This window comes from Parasteatoda tepidariorum, chromosome 9, assembly GCF_043381705.1.
Source record: "Parasteatoda tepidariorum isolate YZ-2023 chromosome 9, CAS_Ptep_4.0, whole genome shotgun sequence".
NCBI lineage: Eukaryota > Metazoa > Arthropoda > Arachnida > Araneae > Theridiidae > Parasteatoda > Parasteatoda tepidariorum.
In genome coordinates, this window is record NC_092212.1 from 56,652,934 (window position 1) to 56,678,223 (window position 25,290).

At 29.4% G+C, this 25,290-nt stretch overlaps 2 protein-coding genes across 2 annotated transcripts in view; both read left to right on the forward strand.

Annotated features, from left to right (window-relative positions):
• LOC107444646 (uncharacterized) overlaps positions 1–16,933 on the forward strand; it is a 29,668-nt gene extending 12,735 nt beyond the window's left edge. The window contains exons 3-4 of the mRNA XM_071185822.1: positions 4,594–4,677; positions 12,941–16,933. Of these exons, the coding sequence (XP_071041923.1) occupies positions 4,594–4,677; positions 12,941–16,431 (3,575 nt within the window). The 3' untranslated portion in view covers positions 16,432–16,933. The remainder of the gene's footprint in view (positions 1–4,593; positions 4,678–12,940) is intronic.
• Positions 4,655–10,467, forward strand: LOC122269057 (delta-latroinsectotoxin-Lt1a-like). The gene has a single exon (XM_043040403.2). It carries the CDS (start codon positions 4,713–4,715, stop codon positions 8,154–8,156), a length of 3,444 nt encoding a protein of 1,147 aa, XP_042896337.1. The 5' UTR covers positions 4,655–4,712; the 3' UTR covers positions 8,157–10,467.
• Positions 16,934–25,290: the final 8,357 nt, after the last annotated feature.

Consider the following 25,290-nt stretch of genomic DNA (forward strand, 5'->3'; position numbering starts at 1 on the left):
AACTTTTCAAATATTTTTTTAAAATTCATAATGCAAAAAGTTATCAAATTTTTAAACTAGAAATAACGATCATATTCTTGAATCAGAAGATAATTTTTTTTTATTCTCATTAGTATTCTCGAATTACAAGAAACATTTTCTAGATTATGGAAACTTAAAACTTCCCTTAAAAATAAAAATAAAATCCCAATAACTTTAAAAATAGCAGAAAATTTTCTTAAAATATTTAAGTTTCCTAATGATCAAAGAAGATCTTTAAGTAAAATAGCACATGTAATTCAAAAAATTGTATCTAATTGACTTAAGACTTATTTATAGCCTTCAATTTATTTATATTTTCTTATAAAAAATTACTTATAAATAAGATATATAAATAAATTGAATTATAAGCAGATAGTAAATAAATAATATATCTTCAATTTGGAATAATTAAAATAAAATAAATAATAAAATTATTAAATACAGTAAATAGTAAAATTATTAAAATAAAATAAAGATAGAAAACCACAAAAATTTATAAAAAGTAAGCAAAACATAAAAATATTACGAAAAACAAAATAAAATAAACAGAAATATCTCAAATAAAAGAAATATAAAGTCGTGAAAATTCAAAAATATCTTAAAATCATTGAAAAAGCAGAAGGTAACATTAAGGGGCCCAAACCTCCAACCATTTTCGAAATTACAGTTACCATCATATTTTAAAAGCGTGGAATCAAAATATGTAAGGGTGATTTTCTCAAAACGTTAACTTTTGCCTAATACAATTAGGAAAAATACTTCTCATAATAAACCTGATGTTGATAATTTCTACAATAAAATCATAAATTTAAGCATGCAAAATAGTGATCAGCAATGAAAATATTTTAACAATAAAAAGAAACGATTTTCGTGTACGAGGACAGTACTTAAAAAAGGAATAGTAAAGACAGTAAACAGAAAAAAAAACACCATTTTATCTAATTTAAAAGCATAAATATTGCTTATTTCACATTTTAAAACATGTGTATATTTCATGTCAATTTATTATAATTTAGAAAGTAGTACAAATTGACCTGGTATTTTTTTAAATTACACATTTTTTTTCTTCTTTCCCACATATTAGCTACCAATAAGACTTTCATCCGATTAGCCCAGTGAACAAACATAGATATTGATTATTTCACATTTTAAATGTGTATATTTCATCTCAATTTATTATAATTTAGAAAGTGGTGCAAGTTGACCCTGGTAGTATTTTTTAAATTACACATTTCTTTTCTTTTGCACTTATTAGTGACCAATAAAACTTTTCGTTCAATTAGCCCAGTGAATAAACATAGATATTGCTTATTTCACATTTTAAACCATGATGTGTATGTTTCATCTGAATCGATTATAATTTAGAAAGTGGTACAAATTGACCTTGCTAGCATTTTTAAAGGTCCCTTTTTTTCGAATATCTTGTAAGGGAATCCCTGGATCAAGGCATTGGGAGAAATTTGCCTTCGTGGAGGACTTTTTGATGGAACTAACCCGCATGCATATATGCGTTACATAGAGAAGGAAACCACAAAAACCTCCCACGGTTAGCCTGACGACAAGGAGACTGAAACCCATAATCCGTCTAAAACTGAGGACATTTTACTTCCACACTGTGGTCGGTGCGAACCTAGGGCGGAACTCGTCACCTCATTGGAAGGTGAGCGCTTTATCCCCTGAGTCACCACAGCTCAGTAGTAGAAATTGACCGCGGGAGAATTTTTTTTTTTCTTTAAGGACACATCTCTTTTTCTTTTGCATATCTTGTACCTACGATCAATAAAACTTTTCATCCAATCAGCTCAGTAAAATTTCAATTTATTTCTTATTCGAAAATAGCTTTTATTTGTGATTATTTTATCACTTATATTTAAGCAATTTAACTAAACTGAAGAAGTGTCAACGAGTAGTTAGAACAGAAATTTCGAATTTCTATAAAATGTGATTTTTAAGTAGCCAAATTTTTATTTATATTCACAACTTATTAAGTAAAAACTGAGAAAAAAAATTAAAATTACAAAATTTAGATATTAATGTTGTTAAAATTATCATTTAAAGCAGTACTGCAAATATTCTAAATTATTCCATTCTCACTAATAAGTATAGAAAGGGAACACAAAAAATGCCAAAAAAAGTTCTAATTAAAAATTTTAAAAAAAAATTTACAAATAAATAAAATTGAAACTTTAAAAGAAACTTAGCTCTTCATTTTAATTGACCTTGTTAATATTTTGATTTATTTTGATTTTGAGTTGGTACACAAAACAGAATGTATTCTCAACAATCTAAACACTTGTTATTGGATTACTTTAACTTCATTAAAAACAGTCATAAGTTTGCTTTTAATCTTTAAAATTTAGTGTTTTTATGTATGTAAACAACGTTCTTATTTTCAAATAAAATTCTCTTTTACTGTTGATTGAAATCTGACAAAATGCGCCTAATTCATAATCAAATTCTTTAAAAGTTCCTCAAATAATAAAGTAATTACAAACCCTTGCTTAGATGAAGATTATTGGGACAGTAATTATTTCAATAAAGTCACCAATAGATTCTTTAGGGTGAAGTTTGCCTTTTTTAAGGTGAAACTGTTCTGTAGAGAAGATTGTTCTTTGTAACCTAGAAGTTTAATTTATTCAACTAGAGCCATCTATAGTGTTTTATTGGCACTTTTCGTACTTACGACAGTAATTACACAAAAGTGGGGCACATATACTAAATGATGTGTAAAACAAAATATACAAATTTATAAAATAATACTCAGAGTATTCATTACACACATCCAAGTAAGCGGTAACAATACACCAGATTATGTATGCATTTATTTCTGAAATTCTTTCATTATATCGCAAATTACTCAAAAAGTTAGTTCAGGAATATGTCTTGGGAATATACGACAGCAATAACCGTGTACCTATTTTTTTAGTATATTTTAAATGCAAAGTGTGCCTGGTACATATTTCTAATACTCCTTGCAACTATTTTAAGCAAAACATACCATTAACTAATGGAAACAAATAATTTAAAGAGAAATATTGCTTAAAGACTTGAAAAATAAAACCCGTATGTTAGTTCAAAGAAGGTGCGTTTATTTTGTCTTTGGAAACTTAAAATTCATCGCCTGCATCAAAAAGCATACTTAAGTTAAGAACTCAAACCGTTAATATTTGAATTCCAGTGCGTGAAAATCCGGTTCATTAGATAAAAAGTTATTGAATGTGTTCATTGTTTTTCTTGTTTATATATTTTTTTTATTTTTTTGTGATGCTTGTCAAAAAAGTACTGAAGATATTGATTGGAGTTTATTATTAAATGAAAAATATTTTGGCGAAAACAAAGTATTTGTTCATCATGATAACAAATCATTATCATAATAACAAATTAAGGTAGTGATCATAATGTATCAAACGTTATCAAAATTTGACAAATAGCTAACGGCAAAGGCAAGATTAAAAACATGTAGTTTGTTATATGGAAGCTAAGAGAAGTTGAAAGGAAATTTTAACAATACATTCAGATTTCTTTGGGGAAGCGAATTTGTTATTCATATTTTTAACATCATCTTCTAAAGCATTAATTTACATAGTTTTGTTAACGCTTTTGTTTTTCCTTCATTTAAATAGTAATTTGTGATGTGCATGGTCTGTTGACTTTATTTTTGATAATAGATTCCTAAAATATAATACATTTTATAAGAAGAGATTGTTGATCATTTTGTTTATTTAGGCATATTTAGAAAAAACAAACGAATATTTTTGATAATGGGTTCTTAAAACATAATGCATATTATAAATAGAAATTATAGATCACTTTGTTTATTTAGGCATAGTTAGAAAAAAACGAATATTTTTGATAATATGGATTCTTGAAATATAATACATATTATAAATACAGATTATAGATCACTTTGTTTATTTAGGCATATTTAGGTAAAAAAACGAATATTTTTGATAATGGATTCTTAAAATATAATACATATTATAAATGCAGATTATGGATCACTTTGTTTATTTAGGCATATTTAGGAAAAAGACGAATATTTTTTATAATGGATTCTTAAAATATAATACATATTATAAATACAGATTAAGGATTGCTTTGTTTATTTAGGCATATTTAGAAAAAAAAACGAATATTTTAAGTAAAAAAATACAACCAATTAAGTTTAAATGATACTAAATGATAAAAATATATAGTAAATTGAAGCGATTAATTTAATCCATAAATGAATATTAACATATGTAAATTGCGTTTTCAATGTAAACTTGCCATTGAAATGCTGTTAAAAAGAAAATTTTCATTATAAAAAAGAGTTAATAAGCTAATATAAAGTCCGCGACAGACACTAATTGAAAGAAAATTGAATTTTCTACTTGCTTAAAAGTAAATCTAATCTGCCATTCAAATACAGACGTGCATCAAACTCCTCACATATGGTACGTAATTCTTATCTCAAAATAAAACTTATTAACCTTAATAACATTTCTAGATGAGATCGAAGCACATTTTTTTTAACATTTCAATTAAATTGAGCATTGTGTTTAATATAAATGTTCTTCCATTTAATTTTAGAACATGATGTATACAGATGGCTTGAGACTATAAAAACTAAAGTTCGTATTTCGCTAGATCACTCTGTTGGAGAATTAAAGAAAGGTAAGTTAGAGAGCATTTTCTTTTAGATTATCAAAATGCGCATTGATACAACGAGTTTAGCTTCAGCTGTTGCTAAGAGAGACACCGATGATGATGCTGACGTGAATGCTGATTATGAAAAATCATTAGAAGAAATAGAAACAAGAAAAAAGATATGCAAGGGCTTCGAGTACGCTGAACATACAACAGGATTGGTGGGTAATTTGATCGATGATCTTCCAGATTTGCCTCTTATTACCGATACCGTAAAAGTAGTACTTTCGGGTATCACAGCGATACTACACATAGCTGAATTTGGAATGGACATTGCTCAAACAGCGATGAGATGTGGTGCAGTTAACTTTGATGAGGTTAAAGTAATAATGAATAAAAGATTTGACGACGTAGATAAAAAACTCGATAAAATGACTGAGGTGATGGAAAAACTGGATGAAGCCATAACTATAACTCTCCGAAGCGTCGAAAAAACTAGGGCGGAGATGAACTGGGGCTTCAAAACTATACTGGCAAGCCTGAAAAATCACGAAATACAAACAATACTCAGTAAAATTAACAAATTCTCTCGATATTTTGAAGAAAAAAAGGATGAGATAAGTAAACTACCAAAGGACCAATTTGTATTCCGGTTGAAAGAAGAAGACGGTATTCTTGATTACTTGCAAAAGATCCGAAAACCAGAAGGTTTGCATTCAGATTTATTAGAGCTTATGGATAAAAATACTAATTATGCGATTCCTAAAAACGCTGAAGACATCAAAGCGTTTCAAGCATTATATGCTTTATTTTATGGAACACAAACATATGCATCAGTTATGTTTTTCCTTCTTAAACAGCATTCCTACCTTGCAAGCTATTTTTATCAAGAGGGAAAAGACGCAGATTTTAATGACGAATTCGATATTTTGATAGCTACATTTAAAGAATTCAAAACTTCACTTATTGGAAGCAAGGGTCTAATTAATAAGGTTGTCCAAACGTTAGACGAAGTAAAAAATAAGCCTTTCATTCTTTTCGTTGAAGACCAGTTATACGCTGACATCTCTAAGAGACAAGACAGCTTACGAGAACTACAGTCAAATATTGCTAATATGACGTTATATGTCATAGAAGATGTACCAGATCCTGTACTTGATATCGACTTTGATGAACCTATTATCCCATCAAACTACGGGGATTGGGATGATAAGGCTAGAGTGAAGTATGCAGTGCAGCTCAGAAAAAATGGAACTTATTCTAAATTTAGTGACTGGACGGAATCCGTAAAGGTGGACGGGAAAGCAAATCCATTTCTTAAAATCAATCGAGACGAATACGGAAGAGACAGGTTAGTTTTCCGAAAATTCAATGACGAAAAACCTCAACTTGCTGGTATTTTGACTAAATCTCAGATGGAATTTCGAGACATTGATCGTGATCTTTACAATGCTGCTAAAAGTAAAAACCAAAATATTTCTTTGGAATACATTCCTAAGCTAATTGAGGAAGGGGCTTACATAAGACAGGTTTTTGAGATGAATCGAAGCGTCATGCATGCTGCAGCTGAAAGCGGAAACGTAAAAATTGCATTTCACTATCTTTTGGATGTACCAGATAACCTATTAGTAAATGCGGTAGATGATAAAGGATACACACCAATGCATGTTGCAGCAGATACTAAAAATGCTGGTTTCATAAACTTTTTAGCCACCCATTCAGCAGATGTTAATGCTCAGACAACTTCAGAAAAATTAACACCTTTGCATCTGGCAGCAAGAAAAGGTTACTCTATTGCTGTTAATTATTTACTTTCCAGTGATAAAATCGAGATCAATAAACCAGAAAAATCCGGATATACACCTTTACATTATGCCGTCCGTGGTACTCCCAAAACAATTCAAACTTTACTTGCTAAAGACCAAATTTCAGTAAATGCAAGGTCAGATTTTGGTCTTACACCCTTTCATTTAGCAGTAATGAAAGGCAATCGAGAAATTTGTGACGCTTTGTTAAGTAGCGGTAAAGTGGAAGTCAATGCTGGAGATAAAAATAACATGACACCTCTTCATTTTGCAGCGATGGAGGGAAATATAAATATGATACAGTACCTCCTTTCAGGAAAAAAAGAAGTTGAAGGTGTTGAAGTCAACGCAGTAACCTCGGATACAAATTGGACCCCACTCTACGCCGCTATTTATTTCCAACAAGAAGATGCTGCTCTTGAACTGCTAAAGAATGAAAAAGTTGACATAAGCTTAACTTCCAAAGAGAAAAACACACCTCTGCAACTTTCCATTGCAAATGGACAAATGAAAGTGTTCGATGAATTATTGAAAAAAACTTCTGATCTCGGATCAACGACAGAAAAAGGACTTACCGCACTTCACGTTGCAGCTTTAAGACCAGAAGCAGATTTCATTGCTAAATTATTAGATAGGAATGCTAATATTGATGCAAAAGCATTGGATGGAAATACTCCTTTGCATTTAGCTGCCATATCAGATAAGATGGACCCAATTATTCTCTTAATAAACAAGGGAGCCAGTCTAAAACTCTTTAATAACGAAAATTTACTACCACCTTATTATTTTGTAAAAAATATGAACTTTGAAGCAATGAATGCAATGGTAAAACAAGATCCAAATATCCTTCATTTCAATACTACGGAAGGTATAGCAGTAGGGCAATATTGTCTTGATTTTGTCTTCTTTCGTATCTTTGATTTTTACAAAAATAAAGATTCCTTTGAATATCGAAAATATAAAAATTTACCGCCTTTAGAAGCTTTTCATAAACTGGGTTACTATAATTTACTTAGAACTCTATCGTATGATGAAAAATTAATTAACGGAACGATAGAAATGGCTAACGATGCAGTCATAATGTGCCTTGAAATAGAAAAGAACCCAGATAAAAAGCAATGCAGTTTTACGTTTCCTAACTTCCATCAGAAACGTGACATTAACAATGTCTACTCTAAGCTTCAACTAGCACAGAGCTCTACCGGTCCAGTTCAGAATGTGATGAGTCCAAATCTCCTTGGGTCAAAACTCGCTGATCCCAGAAAATCTTTTTCAAATGCTAAAACGTCAATGGTCCAAAATGTTGATACAAATGGTATGTTGCTGTGGCTAGATCTGATTGTGAGAAAAGTAACAAATGAGAAGTATAATATGAAATTAAACGCTCCGATGTCTGCTCTAGAATCTCAAGCCGAAGCTTTGAAAATTGTTGAAAAGGTTAGTGAATTTATTGACAGCGTTAGTGATGTGCCTGCAGAAGAGCTGATAGACCTCGCCAAATTGCACTCAGACGTATACAAATCTATTGAAGGTGGAAAGAGCGACATAATTCTCAGTCTTTTGTGTGACCAGTTGAGGAGTATTGTAGATCCTGAGAGCATGGAAGATTTCTTTTCAGCTCTTATTTCCGATGCTTCCCAAAATCAAGATTTTATTAACAACGTAAAGCAACGCTGCTTATCTGAAGCTAATAAGGAATGAAATTTGTTACTTCTGAATTGCTTCTTTCGGTTTCAAATTTTGCACATTTTTATAACGGTTTCGCTCACAATTTCAATTTTTTGCTGTCTGAAATTTCAAGTAATTTATAGAATAACAATTAAATTCATATTTCTGGCAGTTTATATCCTCGATTTTATTACTCCTCACAAATTTTGCACGTTTTTATAAAAGTATTGATTGAAATTTTAATTTTTTTGCTGTCTGAAATTGAAAGTAATTTATGGAATAACAATTAAATTTATATTTCAGACAGTTTATATTCACGATTTTGTTAATCCTCACAAATTTTGGCAAGTTTTAATAAAAGTATTGATAGCAATTTCAATTTTTCGCTCTTGAAATTTAAAGTAATTTATAGAATAACAATTAAATTTATATTTCTGGCAGTTTATATTCACGATTTTGTTAATCCTCACAAATTTTGGCAAGTTTTAATAAAAGTATTGATAACAATTTCAATTTTTCGCTCTTGAAATTTAAAGTAATTTATAGAATAACAATTAAATTTATATTTCTGGCAGTTTATATTCACGATTTTATTAATCCTCACAAATGTTGGCAAGTTTTAATAAAAGTATTGAAAGCAATTTCAATTTTTCGCTCTTGAAATTTAAAGTAATTTAAAGAAATATTAAGTAATTTAAATAAATGTAAAGTAACAAATAAAATTTAACTATGTTTTATTTTTAAATATTGTTAACTGGAAATTGTTCTATTTATTATTATATAGAATTCGCATTACTTCGTATTGTAAATATATTGTAAATATTTTCTGAATATGCTCTAAATATGTAATATATATTGTAAATATGTTCTAAAAATTAAGAGTATAGAATCATACATACATTTTTTTCTTAAATACAAACATAGTAATTTTAAAAAGTATTTTTTACGCTTATATTTTAAAAATATTCTGAAATATCAAAGTACCGGTACCCGCTTACTAATTTCAAGACTCTGAATATAGAATAAAAGTAGAAGAGTATATTAACATTATGTTTAAATATTAAGCAGATGGGCCGGCAGAAGGTTAATGGATCTCGTATGGTTACATTCAGATGTATACAAATCTTTTGAAGATAAAAATAATAATATAATTCTCAATCTATGATCTTCTTTAAAAAATTGTAGAACCTAAGAAAGCTAAATCCTTATTGATAAGACTCATATCAAATGTTCCTGTTTCTAAAAACCGAGATCAAAACTACTCCCTAATACAGAAGTGTTAGCAAAAACTAATGACTCCAAAGCAGTCTACTTTCCACGACTCTTAAACACAGGAAATACAACAATAAAAGACAAACAAAAACATTTGCAATGTTTCTATAATCACTTCAAAAATGTACTTTCTTTTCTTTAAATTTACATTAAATTGGAACTTTCAATATATTCATATGAAATATTTATTCTGTAATATAAGATTATGAATGCTTATTGCAGGTTGAGAAAAATGCCATTGTATCCAAAATTGCTTGTATTTTTTTTAAAAAAATGTATACACGATCCTATACTTTTAAACTTTATTTCCACAACAAATATATTTACAATACAAAGTAATATGAATTCTATATAATAATATTTGAATTCAAAATATAGTTACATTTTATTTATAAACTTCCCTATTCATTGTCTTGAAGCCAAATGTATTCAATCGAATATTAACCTGTGTAATTATATAATCTTTACAATATTAACATCGAGTCACTTTTGCTTATCAAATTGGATTTAAGCCTAACGTATTTTTCTAAATTTCTTTGAAATTTTATGAATGGTAGAAGTTATCAAGCATGAAATATTATGCTTAGTTTTGAAACTTGACTGTTTATCGATTTAAAATCAAAGTAGACTATTAAATATAATAACAACCTGTGTAATTATATAACCTTTGTAATATTGACCTAAAGTCTTTTCTTAGCAATAAAATTGGACTTGAAACTAACAGATTTTTCTATCGTAAAATATTCTCATATTTGCTTTTGAAACTTGCATATTTATCGTCTTGCAACAAAATTATAGTGTTCCATATAATATTAATTTTTGAAATTATATCATCTTTGTAATGTTGACTTTAAGTCCCTAATTTATTATTAAATTGAACTTGAAACTAGCAATTTTGTTAAAAAGCTGTTAAAAAATTACAACTGTACAATTCACATTTCATATCGAAATTTGATTGATTATTTGATTGATTAAAATTTTATCATATTATTGAAATTTGATTGATTTAAAATGACTAAATAATTGCATTGTTTGAGAATATATAAATTGTTATTAAAATTATTTACAAACATGCCTTCTTATTTTCTTATCATCATTAATTTATATCAGTGAGAAAATTCATTTCAAGAAATTAAAATTAATTTTTTAAGGCTTTAATTCAAAAAAAAAATTTTGAAAAGGGATATTAACAAGAGTTATCTTCATTCTTGAAAAATGTCCTTGAAAAGCAAAATATTCTTTAAACATAAAATAATACAATCGGGCATTATAATAATATTTTGACTTTAAGTGTTTAAAAAAATCAGCGAACGGTATGCATATAGAAAAGTAAAGCTCTTTAATTGCTTTTGATCAGATTTTCTCTTACTTAGATATTTTCACGAAGTTTTGTAGACAGACTCGTGGGACCTATCTTAAATATGTTAAAATACATGCATACTGTTAAAATTTCCATTCTAAAATTATGGTAAAATAGTCGGCAGCAGTCTACCCATTCAATTAACCTTAAATTTAACAGTAAAAAAACATTTTTTACCCCTACGTTTTGCAAACCATTTACAAATAGCATGATTTCGAAACCATACAAAGGGAATCAACTGGATATTGAAGCTAGATTTTTTGATTTGGTAATGCGCATTGGAATTAGGTTTGAATGAGTTGTGTTTTCTCAAATAAACTGTGGATGTTTTTTTCATTAGTTTGGCAGCTTTATAGGGCTACCATCTGTATGAGAATGAGTATCGAATTCGAAGAACCCAAGGACGCAAATTGGGGAGACCGGAAACCCTTCATATGTTGAAGGGAATAGAGGAAATATGGTGTCAACGCTGGGATTCAAACCCCCATTCTGTTGGTGTTAGGATTGATAGATATTGATTGATAGATAGATAGATTGATAGATTTAACCATTTTTTGAGAGAATTTTTTAACAGTGCACAGCTATCAGCCTATATTTTAAATTACAAAATTAGGCCTAAAATTGTACTTCTTCTGAATAAATATACTTATATACAAATTTTGATTCTTGACCCTTAACCGCTTGCGTAAGCGTGATGAAGCCTGTCATTCTGGTCCACTTCTTGTACCAGCCGCAAGTAAAAGTTAAATGAAGTCTTCCTCTGCCAGCCAAACTCTACTCTCGAAGGAGTGGAGACGGGGAGGGAAAATTATAAATAGAATTTTAATCTTCCTCATTTAAATTTCCCATATAAACGGTTGTTGGCTGTAAACTTTATTTGTCAGTATCTTTCGGTAGATGTAGAATACGAGACTGTCTCCTAGTCAGAACTTCAGATATAAAGAGCGCGATAGATTAGATTCTGTTTGAATTTTTTCTGCCAAAATTATACTAATACTGTTCTGCAATCCCCAGTTTTCGAACGGTAGTGAAATAGCATACATTTGTCTGTTTCTAAATTTTTGATAAATACCTTTGTTTTTGCATCGTTTACGTAATAAAAATCAACCAAATCAGCTACCATCAGTTTAAACAGTAATAAAATAATTGACAAATGTGTAGTTTTTTAATTAATGATTCAAAAACCATAAATCTTATTTTTTATTACTTTAAGGTACTTTGATTCTTATACATTTTTTTGTTCGGAAACAGCATACATACATCATAACCCGTTTCACAGGAAAGACACATTCACAAACCATCCATCCATCCACAGATTGTAATTTTGACCTAAACCAGAGCACGATCAACCTCCAACCCCTCACTTCCAAAGGTAGGACTTAGTGACCCCGGCAAATTTAGCGGGAATCAATCACAGTTTTGAGCATGGGGAGTCTTCGACCGATGGGGATCGAACTTACGACTTCTCGGAACAACACCCTACCTGCCTGGTTATCCCGGTTCTACTTATTGCTTTAAAGCTGAGAAGAAAATTTCATAGAAATTCATATTTCTCCAATGATTATAATAGATACTATGATTATAATAAAATACTATGATTATAATAGATAATATAATCATAGTATAATATAATCAGTAGAGTAATATAATCATAGTATAATGTAATCAATAGAATAATACAATCAATAGAACAATATAATCATAGTATTAATAAAATAATTCAATATCGTTAATTATCACATTCGATATCAGTAATAATAAGAAATTCAGAATATGTTTTTGTTTTATTCATATGTCAAAAATGTCTTAGATAACACATACCATAAAAAACGTGCAATAAAAACCTTCTTCTACTTTATTTCTTTCCAGAAGTTTTTTCTTTGTCAAAATGCCATCTGTTCTGTCAATTAATGTAAAAAAAATCAAACCCTGTGACATTTTCATCTAATTCCAACCCAAAACTTATTGGTATCAATGTTTGACAGCAATCCTAAGTGAATAAGAATACACAATAAGCATTTTTTTTTGTCATCAGCTACCAAGCTGTGTAGTGATTTCCTACAGTAAAATCGAATCAAGTGTCACTCATAAAAAAACACCCACCAGATGGCAATTAACTTTATAAATCTTCACTGATCCACACTTATCCATTCGTTTCAAGAATAATCTCCCATAGTCAGGTAAGTAAAGCCAAACTCTTTATCTCTCGAAATGCGTATTAACCAGACGGCTGTTACTTTAGCTATAGTTAAACGAGATTCCGATAATGATCCCGATTCCGAGTATGAAACGGCAATGGAAGAAATTGAGTCAAGGAAAAAAACATGCAAAGCCTTAGAGTACGCTGGTCATGCAACAGGGCTCGTCACTGACTTGATAGGTGATATCCCAGAAATCCCTCTAGTTACAGATGGGGCCAAAATAGTAACTTCAGGAATTGCTGCTATAGCACATGTAGCGGAATTCGGAATGAACATTGCAGCTACAGCCATGGAATGTGATGATGTCAATTTCGATGAGATCAAATTAATTATGGATAAACGGTTTAATGAAGTTGATAGAAAGCTTGACAAAATGACAGAAGCGATGGAAAAAGTAACAGAAATGGTGACTAAAACATTAACTACCGTTGAACAAACCAGAGTAGATATGAAATGGGGATTCAAAACAGTACTAAAAACGTTAAGAAATAGCGAAATACAAACAATACTATTTAAAATTAAAGATTTTTCTCGATATTTTGAAAAAAGTAGAAACGAAATAAGCATACTCCCTGCATATCAGTTCGTTTTTCGTCTAAAACAGAAAGACGGTATTCTTGATTATTTAAAAAAAGTCAGAATGCCAAGAGGTTTGCATTCATATTTGTTTGAACTCATGGATAAAAACAATAATTTTGCTATTCCAAAAGAAGCTGATGATTCTAAAGCATTTCAAGCTTTATATGCCTTATTTTACGGAACTCAAACCTACGTATCGATTATGTTTTTTCTTCTGAAACAGCATTCTTATCTCGCTGATTATTACTATCAAAGAGGACAAGACAAGGAATTCAACGAAGAATTCGATATTTTAGCAACCACATTCAGCGAATTCAAAGCATCTCTTACTGGAACCAACGGCTTAATTAATGAAGTTGTCAAGACGTTAGAAGACGTAAAAAATAAATATTTTATTAGCGATGTTAATAATGAATTATATGCTGATATCTCCAAAAGAATAGATGGGTTAACTGACCTCAAAACCAATATTTCACAAATGACTCTAACTGTCATAGAAGACACACCGGAACCTGTAATTGATATCGATTTTAATAAACCTGATATTGCATCCAACTATGGCGATTGGGATGATAAATCTAGAGTAAGGTATGCTGTTCAGTTAAGAATGGATGGAACTTATTCAAAATTTAGTGAGTGGACAGAGCCGCTGAAAGTAGATGGAAAAGCAAACCCTACACTGCATATTTCCAGGGATGAAAAAGGCAGAGAAAGGCTTGTTTTTCGAAAGTTTAATGAAGAGAAACCTCAGCTAGTAGGAATTTTAAGAAAATCGCAAACGGAACTTCGAGACATTGATCGAGATCTTTATGATGCTGCGAGAAGCAAAGATCAAACTAAACCATTACAATATATACCTATTTTACTGGAAGCTGGAGCAAATATGACTGCAGTTTTTGAAAGGAAAAGAAACATTATGCATGCTGCCGCTGAAAGTGGAAATGTAAAGATTGCTATGAGGTTTCTTTTGGACGTAAAAAAAGAATTATTTGATGCTAGCGATGAAAAAGGGTATACAGCGATGCATGTTGCTGCTAGTACTAAAAATGCCGGTTTCGTGAGCTTTTTGCTTACCCATGATGCAAACGTAAATGCCCAAACTAATTTGGATAAATTAACTGCATTGCATATCGCAGCAAAAAAAGGTTACTTTAAAACAGTTAAAAACTTACTTTCAAGCAATAAAATAGAAATCAATATACCCGAAAAATCAGGATACACACCTCTACATTACGCTGTTCAAGGAACATCAAAAACCCTTAAGTTGCTTCTTGATGACGATAAAATTTTAGTTAACGCCAAGTCAGATTTTGGCTTGACTCCTTTCCACTTGGCTGTTATGAAAGGTGATCGAAGAATCTGTGATGCTTTGTTAAGTAGTGGCAAAGTAGAGGTAAACGCTGGAAATATAAACAACATGACGCCTCTTCACTTCGCAGCAATGGCGGGAAATGTAGACATGATACAATATCTTCTATCAGGAAAGGATGAAGTCAAAGAAGTTAATATCAACGTAGTAACTTCTGATAATAATTGGACACCCCTCTATTCAGCTGTTTATTTCAAACAGGAAAGTGCTGTCCTTGAATTACTCAAGTACGAAAAGACTGACCTTACAATACCTTCCAAGGAAAATTACACGCCTCTGCATCTTTCTGTTGCAACTGGTCAAATGAATGTTTTCGATGAATTATTAAAGAAAGGCTCTAATATAGAATCATTAACAAAAGAGAAGTTTACTGCTCTGCATCTTGCAGCTTTTCGATCAGAAAAGGATTTTACTGCAAAATTGCTGGATAAAAATGCTAACATAAATGCAATATCCGATGATGGTTCTACTCCTTTACATTTGGCTGCAAAAGCAGATAGGACAGATCAAATGTTACTTTTAATCAATGGAGGCGCAGATATGAAGCTTTATGATAGCAAAAACTTTTTACCACTTCAATATGCTATTAAAAATATGAATTTGAAAACTATAGAAGCAGCCGTAAATAAAGATCCGAGTATTGTCGATGGTAATTCTAAAGAGGGGAAAATAATAATGAAATATTCTGTTGACTTTATTTTCGCTAGCACTTATCATTACCATAAAAACAAAGATTTTGTTGAATATGAAGAATATAAAGATTTTTTACCATTGGAAGTTTTTCAGAAATTAGGTTATTTTGATTTATTAAAAATCGTAGCAAATGATCCCAAAGCAGAAGTTTCAATTAACCAAACAATTGCAACTGCTGACAAATTGGGAGAATGGTGCGTGAAAAAAGAAAAAGACCCTGAAGCAACGCATTGTAAAATCATAGACGTTCGGTCTAGACGTAATATTGAGGCTCATGATTCATATACTTATCAGCCTAAATATTTTCTACGTAATGCGTCCACCAATTCTAAGATTATTGGCAATTCTAACTCCCTGTCAGCAAATCCAAGCAGGGACTACAAATCTTTTTCCCAGTCTGGAAGCTCAATGGTTCAGGATATCGACACAAATGGAATGTTACTATTGTTTGATATACTAGTCAGAAAATTTACGAACGAGAAATATAATTTGAGTGCCGATAAACCGATAACCACTTTGGAATCACAAGCTGCAGCATTGGAAGTCATTGATAAATTTAGTGCTTTTGTAGATTCTGTCAGTGATGTACCAACAGAAGAGTTAATAGATCTCGCTAAATTGCACTCAGAAGTATACAAATCATTAGAAAGTGGAAACAGCAACATGATTTATTATCTTTTATGTCAGCATTTAAGAGATATTGCAGAAGCGGATCAAGTTGCAACTTTCTTATCAAGTATCAAGATCGACAATGGAGATCAAAGTCAAGAAAATTCTATTAAAACTTTAGTACAATATTGTTTAACAGAAGCTGATGAGGGTACTACATTCTAAGTGCTGAATTTGAATGATTTTGTTTTCTTTGCTACTATAAAATACTTAATCTCTATATAGTATCTTTTCTCTTTTCCTCATATTCTCTTATTTTCTTTTCTTTTTCTTTTCTGAAGCTTATCTTTATGGGATACTTTATGTTTTTCCTTCTCTTTTCTCGCTTTTTTTTTTATTTACTGCCTATTTTTTATTGCCTGAAATTCTGACAGATATTCCTTGCACTTGTTTTTGCTCTTTAAATGTTCCTCGCCCTGGTTTTTTCTTCTTTGCGTATACCTTGCACTCTTTTTACATATATACTACACGAAATTCTCTGAAGTATTTCTTGCACTTTTTTTCGCATTAATACGGATTTTTTGTACTTAATTTTTAGCTCAGTTTCAAACTGAATAAAAAGTAATCCATAAAATCAATTTTCAAAATAAATCTTTCACGAACTTGTATAGTAATTTTAAATCTTTTCTCTTTAAAAAAAAGAACTTTAGCACTTACTTTTCCAAAATTTTAAAAATGCATAATCCTTAATTGAAATTAACTAAAATAAATATTGAATTGTATTTGTTGATTTAATTTTTAAATAAATGTATAAATCTGAAATATTTCTAAAAAATTAAGAATGTTACCAAAACCTAACAATAATGTTTCTGTAATGAGCTTAAAATATTTCCTATGCTGTAACGTAATTGATACTTTTCTCCTATCAATTGTTTGTAGAAAATATTAAATTGAAAGATAAGAACTTAGTTTTCCAGAGAACAAATACGACACTAAGTCAAATCAAATATAACTATTGATAAATGCTTGTGCATTAATGTCAGTGCGTGTTGAATTAAGTAATAACTTTCTACACTAAAAATGAAGAATTACGCTGGTCTATATTGCGACTATAGACCGGCCTTATCAAAAATCTCTTTTCAATTGGTATCTCAATCAAAAGCATCTCAAATACGTAATAATAACAATACGTAGGATAGTTACAGCACAGATAAGCGCAAACGAATCGCGCAATTTTGTTTTTTCTACTTTAAGAAACAGGAATATTTCAATACTTATATTTTTCAAAATATTTTCGCGTTTTTCATTATCAAAAATCAAACAAATAATATTTTAGATCAAAACAGATTGTAATAAATAATTTCAGATATCTTTCACTCAATAAAACTTTAACACTTACTTTTTCAAAATTTTAAAAATGTATAAGCCTTAATTGAAATTAACTAAGATAAATATTGAATTGTATTTGTTGATTTAATTCATAAATAAATGCATAAATCTGAAATATTTCTGAAAAATTACGAATATTACCAAAACTTATCAATAGTGCTTCTGTAATGAGCCTAAAACATTTCCTATGTTGTAACATAGTTGATACTTTTCTCCTATCAATTGTTTGTAGAAAATATTAAATTCAAAGATAAGAACTTAGTTTCCCAAAGAACAAGCTCGACACTAAGTCAAATCAAATATAATTATTGATAAATGCTTGCGCATTAATGTCAGTGCGTGTTGAATTAAGTAATAACTTTCTACACTAAAAATGAAGAATTACGCTGGTCTATATTTCGACTATAGACCGGCCTTATCAAAAATCTCTTTTCAATTGGTATCTCAATCAAAAGCATCTCAAATACGTAATAATAACAATACGTAGGATAGTTACAGCACAGATAAGCGCAAACGAATCGCGAAATTTTGTTTTTTCTACTTTAAGAAACAGGAATATTTCAATACTTATATTTTTCAGAATATTTTCGCGTTTTTCATTATCAAAAATCAAACAAATAATATTTTAGATCAAAACAGATTGTAATAAATAATTTCAGATATCTTTCACTCAATACTCCAAAAATATCAAATTAGTAAGACAGCATCATGAAATTGAATAAAAATTCTTAGAAGTACAGAGAAATAGAAAATGCATATAGAATAGTAATTACACGCCAATGGTGTATGTCCATGAAAGCTGCTTCTTTGAGAAAAGGCTTTTTTAAGTCTGAGATTGTTCAGGAGCTAGCGTACGATACAAATCATGAAAATAAAAGTATACATGAGTATCACAAGCAATTATTTACATCTTCCAGAAATTTTAAAGCAAAATTTACAATTTTTTATGATGAGGAAAAATAAAATTTAAAAATCGGGTTGGGCAAAAACCGATTTTTTCTCGAAATTCCTCTCCAATCAATACTTCCTATGTAGAATCACCTCGCTCTTTTTTCCGCTAACTTTTCTGTTCGTCCAGTCTAATCGATGACAGGATCCACTTTTCGCCAGCATGGATCATCTTCAAAGTGTAATAACTCTCGGGGAGAAACTAATTTTCATGTTATTGATTTGTCAAAACTTAGTAATCTTCGAAATGCTACAATGTGATGCAATAATGATGATCCAATTATTATTTTTGTAAAAAAGGGACATAAATTATTCTTCCCCCTTGATCTTCAACTATGCTAGAGTCATTATTCATTTAAATTTGGTTCATGTGTGTTATATTTTATTTTAGAATTCTGGAAATAAAAACGCTGTTAGTTTCTAGAAGAGTTTTATACAAAAATCTGAAATAGACTTATAATTATTTCCCATATCTTCTGCAATCTTTTTATATACTTTTAAATTTAGATGATGAAATGATTTTTCTTTTGAATTTTATTTCTACTATTTTTTAATTAATTTTGCATCATATTTATAACTGAAAAATTACACTTTAAGGATCGCAATTCAGGAGAAAAAACGCTATTGAACTCTAACGAAATCTAGAGTGGACGGTGGAACTGAAATCATCGAAACCGGTTTGTTTTTCGAACAGAACAGAGAAGAGTAAAACAACGATTGTTATAAATACTTCAACGCTTCATCAAGCAAACAAACAGGTTTTGAGCTCTTTTCCTTCCACCCTCCTCACTAGTGATTAGATAGATTTTTGTTTCATCTTTGTTTAAATATTAATTTTTGACCCATAATGTGTAGGGGATAGAGGGGTCAATTGTAACACTTTTTACTTAACTATTTTTAACTAACAAAAAAACAATATATTATAAGTATTAATTGACAGACGAGTAAAGTAGGCCATCCTCTACTAGAAAAAAAATACCTTATTTTAAATATTATTATATTAGTTATTAACAATTTTTGACAGTCGTGTTACATTTGTCCCCACTTACGGGGTCAATTGTAACAGTTCATAAATTCAACTAAAACATAGTTAATTATACATATTATCATAGTTGTGATATATTTTTTTATTGATCAAAATAGTAGTGATATTTTAGGAGTAAAAATAATAATGAGCAGAGACCTTAAACTTTTAACTTTATGGGGATAAAAATTTTAATTTATGCTGTGAAAGGTGACAAATAAAATAATGCACATGCAACATAATATAAATGATATAGGAAACTATTGGTGGATCTTAAGGAGTTAAGTAATGGTTTGTAAACATAAGATGATTTATTTTCAGCTGTTACAATCGTTTATTTTCAGCTGTTACAATCGTCCCTTTACTTATTGTTACAATCGCCCCCAAGACACCATTTCAGCTTCATTTGTTGTTAAAAACAATGCTAGTTAACTAACAAAACTAATCTTTTTTTTAAATGCTAATTAAGGTGTCCACTTACATATTCGGTTAATAATTTTTATTTGTTTGAACAAAATTACTTTGTTACAATATAATATTCTAATACCAAAAAAAGTACTTACGTAGCGTGAAAATATCGTTTGTGATGTAACTTTTTCATAAGTACATAAAAATGGTTGCCAGCAGGGGTGTATACATGTAGATTTATTAAATACACCTTGTGCGCCACCTAGGAGCCAAATCTAGAATCCGACACTCGAAATTTTAACTCTGTTACAATCGTACCCTGTTACAATTGACCCCACTCTCCCCTATACTTTTTTGGCTTCATTATTTACAGTTTTAAGTATATATTTAAAGGTGATATTAATGGAAATACTTGTATAAGATTTATCTACGGTAGTTTAAGCTTTATTATTTTTTCTGCTTTTAGAGTATCGTTTTAAAAACTTAATAGTACTTAATTTTTAGAATGAATCATTCTACAAAATTTGTAAAAACTTGTATAACAATGTATCCGTTACTGGCAAATTTTGAAATCCCGCATTCTATAGAATGCCTAGGCATTGTACATAATGCCTAAAACTAGCCGGTAATGTATGAAACGACTTATATTTCACACATTTCTTAGGCATTCTATAGAAAGCCAAAAAAGAAACCTGCAAAACATAAAATACATCTCTGATTCGTCAAAATGTCATTCAAAAATGTCAAATTCAAAATGTCATTCAAGCCAGCCATGTTGCAACAAGTAGGTTAATTTCTTATTTCTTATATGAAAATTTTGTTTACCTTAATAAGAAAAGCATAAGTTATGTTTTACGCAACTTTCTTTCTTTTTACGCATTTCGAATAAAAAAATTTTAATGGCACTCTTATATTTTTTGAGAATAACGTTTTATTTTTGAGAAATGCACATCATTTACATAATGACCTCATCAGGACGTTTTTTTTTTAATGCTTTGCCTAAATAGCATTTGTCACTCTATAGAATGCCTAGGTATTATATACAGTGCCTAGGGAAATGTAGTACTTGTCATATTTCAAACCTTGCTTAAAAACAACCGACCTTATATACAATCCTTAGGCATTCTATAGAAAGCCGGCGTTTCATACTTATGCCGATAACATATCCAATTAAATCCTACAAATTGGATAATATTTGAAATATGTTCAGTGTGTTGTATTCAAGTGATTTATGATTACGGAACATCCTGTGTATTGTGTTTTTAGTAGTATTATATCGAACTTCTTTCTTTTACTTAGTCATTTGAAAAATAATGATGTATTATATAATATATAATAATATTATAATAATATGTAAAATAATAATAATGTATCGAGTAATGATGTATTGTATAAAAACTTCCCAGTAGTACTGTTTTCAAAATATGCCTTCAAAGATTTATGATTATGGAAAATACTATCTATTGTGTGGCTATAGTAATTTAAGCTTTTAAACAATTCATTTTTAGGGACAGTATACCGTACTTCATTTTTTGTATGAGTCATTTTACAAAATTTGTGAAAACCTGCATTATGTATGCTATTAAAACAAGCAAAATGAATAATCTTAGAAATATGTTCAGTTCATTGTCTTCAAGACTGCAAAAAATTTTATAAGAAAATATGAACTAAATTCAGTGACGTGACAGATCAAGGAGGGCCAAAGCCCATTGTGTCCATTCCAGTTTCCTCGATTATTAACTCTAGGCTGCAGGAGGAGACGTTCTGGTTAGCGCTGAAGACGGAACTTCCGATGATTAGTCCCCAAGCATGCTTGGTATCCATTTTATCGATACTGAAGGGCTGGGTCAACCTTAACCGATCCGAGGATAGAACACCGGACCAGTAGCACGGAAGCCGATACCACTCAGCTACCGAGCGTACAAGAACATATACAATTACATGGTTAATTTAAGCTTTGTATCTGATATCATATTTTAATATTACTTAATCATGTCCTAAAGAAGAAAATCGTATCATACCTATCCAACTAATGAGCAATGTTTCAATGAAACTAATGAACTATTCTGTTTTCTTAAATCAATATATTTAGTTGGAATATATATTTGTAAATATTTAAAATCACAGTTTTATACATGTTTGAAATAGTGTTTTAGAGCACGTCAATTAAATGACACAAGTCTTTCATGTGATAAATTGAATTGGAATTTTGACACGTAAACTTTAAAATTATAATTTCACTCGTGACGAACCCATATAAAAAATTTTATAATTGAAAGTTCTGCTTCATAACTTGTCAAACAATAATGTTATACACATAAATAAAAATTGTCTTTTAAGTGATATATATATTACTAAATATTTGGCTTGCAATAAATTAATGCATCAATTGCGCAGTTGTTTAAATAGATTTCAAATTAGGGTAAACTAACCAGTGAAGGAACACTTAAGCTTCGCTTGCCTTTTAAAAAATCATATTAATTTCAAAATTCGTAATTTCAGTTAAATGATAGTGTCNTAATAATAATTAATGCATCAATTCCACAGTTGTTTAAATAGATTTCAAATTACCTTAAACAAATGACACAAATCTTTGATGTGATCGATTTAATTGCAATAATTTTGACTTGTTCTTTTCTTAAATTTTAATTTCAATCTTAAAAAATCAGAAAAAAATATAGATTGTTGAAAGATTTGCTTCAGAACTTATCAAACATAATATGAAACATAATGTGATGCATTATATGATTGCTGCATAATGTTAAGCATTTAGATGGAATTTGGACTTGTAATGATGTAGCATAATTTTTAATTTGTTTTAAGCCCAGTTAAGTAAATAACAGGTGATCCTTCATGTAATATATTTATTTATAATTTTTACATTAAATGCAAAAAATTGTAATTATTAAATTTGTGCGAAGTTGTGTTATGGATACTTATCAAACAAATGACACAGAATCTTTATGTGATATTTATAATTAGCTATTATTCATGCATTATTGTAAAATTGCTATTTTTTATCTGTTCCTGTTTCAGAACACGACATGAATTCTTTATATTATGTAGTCAATATGAATTTTAAATTAATGTATAAAATTTGATTTTGTACCATTTAAAATCCTAATAAAGCAATTAACTGAAATGCGAAATGTAAATATGATTCTCAAAATTTGTTTTGAACACTCCCGACAAACTTATGATTGATTAAAATATTTTGGATTTCGTTAAGAATATTTTCTACCTAACATTGGGAAATTTTAAAAACACTTTCAAATTGATTCGAAATTAAATAATTATTTTTTCTGCTCAAAACAAATAGAGGTCATTTAATCTTTCAAAACACTATATATTAAGTCTGGTTAAAAAATGAACATATATCTTTCAAATAGCAGATTTCAATTTTATTAGCTTAAGAAATAAATTTAGTTGAAAGCTTGAAAAAAATTGTTTACTTAAAAGTTTAAAACATAATGAGTTGAATTATGTTAGATAACATGGTGAAAAATAAAAAATATCATGAAAGAAGGAAAAAATACAGACAACTTTCTTAAATGAAATTCCAAATGACTTCGAATATTCTTGACAAATATAATGCCAAACATATACTTTGGAGCGTTCCGAAACTATGTCAACGACGAGAACGGACAATGCTATTTGCATAATATTTTCCGTTAATTATAAATGTTTTCCATAATATTACAAATTGAATTAAAACGTGAAAATATTTCATTGAAATGCTTGAATTTTTATATTATATTTTGTTTAAAATATATTATTCTCCAAAATGTTTTAAAAAACTTAATTTTTATATTCACTGAGAAAAATTAGGAAAAAAACTACCACAATATGGTAGAATAAAACGAGTTTCTGGCTTTCTGGAACACCAAAGAGCACGTTAGTTTTTACCGAAACACTTTGGTTACGATTTTGGAGAAACTAACAATAAATTATGGTTTTATAATCTATGGTAAGTGTGGTAACATTTGGAGCATGGCATGAAAACAATTTATTCAGTTAAATTTACGTTACTGTTTTGTGCTGTTTACTAAATGTATGGTAATAAGAACTATAATATTGAACACCAGAATTTTCGGTAAACCGTAATCATATAAACGGAAACATTACCAAAATTAATAGTAAATCGTTACCATATGAAGGGAAAAATTACCAAAATGAATGGTTTACCAATATTTTGATTTTTATTATAAAAATTGTGTTGTTTACCAGAAATTGTTTACCAGAAATATTTTTACCATACTGTATGGTAATTTTACGATTTTTTTTCACCGTGCACGTAGTAAAAATATAAAATATTTTGTCATATTACTGAAATTAGACTAATTTGAAAATGACTAAATAATTTTGTTCATTAAAAATGCATAAATAGTCAATACAATTCTTTACGAACTTGTTTTCTCTTTGTATTTAATTTCTACCATAGTTAAAAAAAATTAAATATGATGCTTCCTATCACAATATTTTCAGCACTAACAAAATTATATTCCGCCCTAGCAGTATCAGGAAGTGGCTTTTGAATTTTTAGTACGTTAACACTACATTTTGCACAAACATTTTTTTATTCTCCATCACTTCATAAAGGACACTTGAAAGACTTTATGTGTTGAAGGTAATGGTGGAAATATGATGGTTCCAAGGCTGAGACAGGAGCCCCCATTCTGTCGGGCATGCGAATGACTAGAAAGCCCTCTCGGCTATTAAACATGTACCCATCTGAAAGGAATTTAGTGGCTTTCCGAGGTCAATTTGAATGGTAAAGACGATTTAATTTAACTTCTCATTATGATTGTAACAAAATTGCTCAGTATTGTGGTTCAAGTTGCCGATGCTAAGGTTCAACATTGAGCAAATTTTTAAGAAAATTTGCAATTTTTTTTCTTTTGATTTCTCTTGCAATTTTTCTGAAACCTGATTGAATTAATTTGAGATGACAATCAAATGCAGAATCTATAATTATTCACAAATTCAATTACTACAAAACAGATTTATCATTGCTTCTTTTTTCTCTCACATTGCAAATATGTGAAAGTTATTTAAAAAGATCTTGTAAAATAAAACCGACAGATAATAAAAACTTTTCTAGTTTAAATTATAATTTCAAAAATATAAGTAGCTTTTATTCCCTACCTTTTTGCAATATCAATATATACTAGCCATAACCTTTTACTTAACTCAGATATTCGTTTAAGAGTAAGCGTACACTATTAAAATTTTCATTCTAAAATTACGGTATAATAACCGGCTGCAGTTTGCCCATTCAATTAAGCTCACTGTAAAGAACANATTAAAAATGCATA